General features: G+C 38.5%; 1 protein-coding gene across 1 annotated transcript in view; it reads left to right on the forward strand.

The window, feature by feature from the left end:
* LOC148008688 (SUMO-activating enzyme subunit 1B-1-like) overlaps positions 1-3,737 on the forward strand; it is a 67,411-nt gene extending 63,674 nt beyond the window's left edge. Inside the window, exon 10 of the mRNA XM_087674073.1 lies at positions 3,162-3,737. Within this exon, the coding sequence (XP_087530199.1) occupies positions 3,162-3,263 (102 nt within the window). The 3' untranslated portion in view covers positions 3,264-3,737. The remainder of the gene's footprint in view (positions 1-3,161) is intronic.
* Positions 3,738-6,020: the final 2,283 nt, after the last annotated feature.

Raw genomic sequence — 6,020 nt, forward strand, 5'->3', positions numbered from 1 at the left:
CGGGGTGTGGGCAACAAGCTCAAAGATCTGAAATCTGCAAAAACAAGATTGTTTTCTTAGTGGAGAGTGATCAGCAACAGTCGCTCTGCAAATTCAGGGAAGCGGTGCACGAGTATTCTACTATAATGGGTATTTAAGAGACAATTCATGATAATTTAGTTAATCTGAAAGAAACTATATTTAGAAGCGATTCTCGTGATATTCAGAAGGCTTCTTTATATGTAACTACTCCCAAAAAGGTCACTGTTGGGGATATTTTATTACCAGCTGTAAAGAGCTGCAAATTGTGGGTGGAAGGCTGGAAACAGGCGCCAGACTGTAGATGACAGCAAGGGACAGTTGAGACTATGATATCCTCCGCGAAAGGGGTGTGGGCAGCAAGCTGAAAACACCTGAAACCTGCGAAAACGAGATTTTGATGCAATGGAAGAAGAGAAGTGGATGCGGAACCCACCACGGGTCTTTGCCGTCACTGGAGTGGAGGATCTTTGCTGCTGTTTGAGCAGATCTTACTCTGATACCATGTCAAAAGATGACGTACTAGTGAGACAGTAGGGTTTGCGGGGAGAAACACGGAGCGAACTCGACAAACAATGAGAAGAGAAGAGAAGAGAGAATAAACTCTGATGAATGGAACGATGAAGTTCTCAATCATGGAGTGAATGTGATACAAGGAAACAAGGGTGCCGTAGCACAAGGAAGATGATGAAGATAGCTACGAACCACGAACCGCAATGTTCTCTTGAAGAGGTGTGAGGGTAGTGGAGAGGTTGGAGAGAAGAGGTGACGGACTAAATGAATAAGTCGTGAAGAATGAGTGAGAGAGTGGTCTATAAATAGGCACAATCAGTCTAGGGTGGCGCCCCTTTTTGGGGCTGCAAACCCTAAACGCAAAACGCAAAAGCGCAAAAACGCAAACTGCAGATAAAGGGTTTCTCAACATGCGGAACCCAGTGTTTCATGCCTATAAAAAGTATGTGGAAGTTCATTAGCACTATGTTTGTGAGTGGATGTCAGCTAGAGAAAAAGAGTTGTCTTACATACCCATTGAAGATAACTTGGTAAATCTTTTCACGAAGGCTCTTTCTCGACCAAAGTTCTAGGCTTTTTGGTAAGCCTTGAACTTAATTCCATTTGTTTCATGATTTGTCATACTCTATACTTTCATAGGTTGCTATATTCACATAAGTGAATTTATGTAACCATGAATGACCTTATATTTCTTTTTATTTTCTAGGAGCTTGTCATTTTTCCTTAAGTCAGTCCGTCCATTTTATGGAGGGGAGTTTGTAGGCCATCTTGTAGCCTACGCGTTGATGCCCTTTGATCCATGATCGAGGCTCCCTAGGCATTTAAATTGTCATTAAACAGAGTTGTTGCTCCCAATGTCCTAGGCACTAAGTGACACTAGGATTAGGGTTTATTTTAGGGTTTCCTATGACAGTCAAGCTGTTAGGATTTTTAAAAAAAATGTAATGACACTTCATGTCTCATTTGCACATAAGTGTGGCATTATTGAATGTGATCGTCTCAAGCATTGTACCCTCTCATAATACATAGTCTCTCATTCGTGAGTGAGTATCATTGTGGATCAATTAATTTTTTATTTTCTATTAAATTAATCACGCAATTGCTCCACATCTAGGTCAACAAGGAGGAAAATAATTAAAATAAATTAGATTAAAAATTAGAAGTACTTAAGTATGACTAAAAATGTTAATTTTGTGAATTTTTACAAGTTTGTCCATTGCCTTCTCTTCAACATGTGCTCCATGACTCCCATGGTTGTAAGGCACAAAAGATACAATATCATATGGTACAATAAAATACGGTACTAAATGGTACCTTATGATTTTATAAGGTACGGTACGATATTAGTATGAAAGAAAAATAACATAATTTCTCAAAAAACTATAAATGATAAGAAAAAAGGCTATATCAATGCCATTACAAAATAAGATCAATGATCATATATGATACAACTGTCATAGTCAGAGAGTCATGACAGACTCAAGAGTCAAGAGTGGAATTTGCCAATTTGGATACAATCATCAATGATACATCATACAATGCAAGAGTCCTAGTACCTTGCAAGTAATGAAAGACACTTTATAGCTTGCCAATGTGACATGCGTGGGCTGTATGTATATCTGCTCAGGGCTGAAACTGCAAACTAAATATTTGGCATTGTGTTGCTTAAATAAATGAGACATGCAACTACTGGAGCATATGTATGAATGTCAAACAAATCACTGTCATCATGCAAAAACAGCTTGAGTCCAGTCTTTATCGCTATCTGGCTTGCAATCTTGGAAGCCAAATCTCTCAAGGAGTTTACCAATATATCTAGAGTGTGACAATCCAATGCCTCTAGCATCATGGTTAAACTAATTGCCCAAGTAGTAATGCAAAGGCCTCAAATCTGACATTTCAAAAGTTTGCTGCAAATTTTTCTTGAATGCTGAAATCTGATCAGCATGTGCCCCTGTGAGTAGCAGATCATCTACATGAAGACAAATAACCAGCAAGGATCCCCACTCTTTGCATACATAAAGAGTAGACTTTGATGGGTTGTTAATGAAACCTTGGCCGAGTAAAAAGGCATCAATTGTTGCATACCAAGTTCATGGAGCGTCAATGTGGGAAATGCAGGTCACATAGCATATGAGTACATGAATATGGACAAATAGTATATGGATTCATAATACGTATGATATGGAAAAAATGTCATCCCTTCCATATGCAGATCTCTCGATTCTAGTATGGCATTGCCTAGAATGCAATGCGAGTGGCTGCTATGGCAGATCATTGTCTGAGTCCTCTCTGCATGGATGTAAGGAGCTAGTGACCCTCTACCTATGCTTAGATCAGGGTAGCTGTCTATGTGCCTTTCTCAAAAAATGTAATTATGTGAATGGAAAAAACCCTTCTTTGACCAGTTTTTCTTTTTCTTTTTCTTTTCTTTCTTTCTTTTTCTTTTTTTGTGTGGAGAAGCAAAGCAGAATGACAGATCATACATTTTTGTTGTTGTGTATCTATGTAACAGCAGCTATATGCTATTCTTCCATTTATAGCATTCATACAATGTGAACCCTTCAACAATTTATTCAGCAAAATTAGGTAATTTGATTGCTAACATTAGATCTTTGCAACTGTGCCAGGAATTGTTGAAAGCCATGTCTGCCAAGGGTGAGCCTTTGAAGAATCTTTTCTACTTTGATCCATCAGATGGAAAAGGAATCATTGAGACAATTCCAAGGTGAAGGCTATGCTGGGAATCGGGGATTATAAATATAATTAGGATCCTCCAAAGATCTTTTGTAAAACTTGGTATTGCGTAACACATCTTACTTAACCGGCAACAAAAAGCTTCCTTTCCATGGGCATCCCCCTTTTAGGTGCCAAGCATTGTTGGAAAGGGCAACACTAGAATCTAATTTAGAGATCTGCCCCATTTTCATTAAAGGATGTCAATCATCCTTGCAAATAGGGGGCTGAGTTTTGCTGCCAGTATTGTGTATACACTTATGCAGTTACTGTGACCATAGTGGAAGTTTTTAGGCTACAAACATGGTGGATCTGCAGTGACCTTTGTATAATCTTTTGTTGTGCTAGTGAATCTTTATATTGGATTATATTTGTGTGTATGGATCGTTGGCTTGCGCAGGCCTGGTTGAACAGTATTGTACCCTGGATTTGGGTTGCATGAATAGATACTTCAACTTACGATTTTTCTACGAGAATTATTACCCAGGTGGAAGATTTCGCTAATCATCCATAGTGAGCACGCAAAGCGTTATGTGCCTCACTTGAGGCATTGACTAGAAGCAGAGTCAGCTACTCCTTATCTGAGGGAGAAGGTATAGCTTAGCTTGAAGATACTGCATGCATGGTCACGCCATGTGTATCATGTCTCTGGTAAGTTGTAAGGATGATATTGCCTGTAAAAGTGTGCTCTTACAAGGCCGAGCTTTTGATAAATCTGCCAACTGTTTTTCATGCATGCACTGCAACTTGCTATGCTTGCAGCTGCTACTTTCTATAGGCTTCTATACATGAGGGATTCTTCTGTATACATTGACATGGTCGAAGCAACTTGCTATGCCTGCAGCTGCTACTTTCTATAGGCTTCTATACATGAGGGATTCTTCTGTATACATTGACATGGTCGAAGTAACTTGACTATGCCTCCAGTTGCTACTTTCTATAGGCTTCTGTACACGAGGGATTCTTCTGTATATATTGACATGGTCGAAGCAACACATGGGAGACAGGTTCTGACCTCTCCCCTGGACTATTAGTACCTAACATCATTGTAGTAGGGAAACAAGAAAAATAATCAAACCTGGACAATTAGTGCCCAACATAATGGATTGACACCAGAAAAATGGTGATGTAAAGGCCTTAAATGGGAAAGTCGCACGCTTTGATCTGTTATCTTTCAGATTGTGCTATTGATGCAAAATGTAACGTAATGAATACAAGTAGAGTACTCTTATTCCATCAATTCCAAGGAGAGTAAAATTAGAGAGTGGTGTAGACCAATTCTGTGTAGTCTTTATTTCTTTGTGGCAATATCACTTTGGGCTTCTTAATAGTCCCATGCCAGACACTCTTTTGCAAAAGGGACAAAGGAGCATTCAAGAACTTCATCCTATCTTAAGTAGGCAAATCATTTGTTGAAATTGTCCATGGCATGAGAATAGAGAGGGGTATAGCTTGTCAAAGTCTTAAATCTTCAATTCCAATATGTAATGGCACCATGAGGTTCATCTTTTTCCCAATCAAACAGAAATTTGAGGATCCAACATCCCTCAAGGACTTTAAGCCCCTTCCTAGTTTGGAGCATACCAAGGTGTTTGCTCGTGACAAAAATCCAACCTTTCAAGGCAATGTCCCTTTTTTCTTAAGTGATACTTGACCTGACAAGAGCCCCAAGACATTTGAGGACACTTTGCCAATGTTCTTAGAGCCCATACAATCAACAAGTTTAAACTCATCCCTTTTGTTGAGCAATAGATGTTTAAATTTTTTATTAACTAACAAGTGAGCCAAAGATGACAATAGATTGCTTAGAAGTGCCAAGTTGTTGAATAGAATTAGGATGTGTGATTATAATATTTGAGTTATCATCAAGAAATATCTATGCAATGCAGACTTGCCCATCAAGTAGGGAAACTCCTTTGATGAGACCTTGCTAAGTTTTAAACTCAATATAATCCAATAAGGACTTTCCCAACAAGAGTAAATAGCAAGGGAGCAAGGGTACACCCATGGTGAATGGATCTTTTTAAAGAAAATGAGAATTTGTTATATCCATTATTGCTATTAATAATTGAAGCATTAGTAAAGAAAGCATCCACCATTCTACAACTCATATTTTCAAATCCGCACCAATACATGACCTTGATTATAAAATCCCAACTTTGGCATACACCTTCTTAGGATTGTAATGCCAAGGCAACAACCACCTTTGTTAGGCATAGGATGCTTGATATAAACTAACAAGTTGTGTTGCATCATGGATCTATTAAGAGTGGATAGCAAATCTTTGAGCCATGTAACTCCCAAATTGGTAGGTACCTCCAAGATATTTCAAGATATGTCCTTTGCCAGTGTTGTTATAGGTTGTACAATCAATAAGATATTTGAAGACACATCCTTTGTTAATGTTCTTATAGCTTGTACAATCAACAAGCTTAAACTCATCCTTCTAATTGAGCAGTAGACCTTTAGTTTTCTCTTGACTAATGAGTGAGCCAAAGAGGGTAATAACAGATTCCTTGCAAGTGCTCAAAAGTTCTTGAATAGATTCAAAATGAGTAGCTATGATGATTGAGTTATTATTGATGAACATCTAGGCAAATATGGATTGCTTGTTAAGAAGGGGAAGCCCTCAAGTGAAACGTGTGCAATCCAATATGACCCGACAAGGGTTGAGTATTAAGAGCTAATAATAAGGGAGCATAGAGACACCCCTCATGAAGGGATCTTTTAAAACAAAAGGTAATTGTGTCATA

This window comes from Lygodium microphyllum, unplaced genomic scaffold (genome assembly GCF_053477565.2).
Source record: "Lygodium microphyllum isolate KBCC unplaced genomic scaffold, Lygodium_microphyllum_v1.1.10 scaffold_83, whole genome shotgun sequence".
Lineage (NCBI taxonomy): Eukaryota > Viridiplantae > Streptophyta > Polypodiopsida > Schizaeales > Lygodiaceae > Lygodium > Lygodium microphyllum.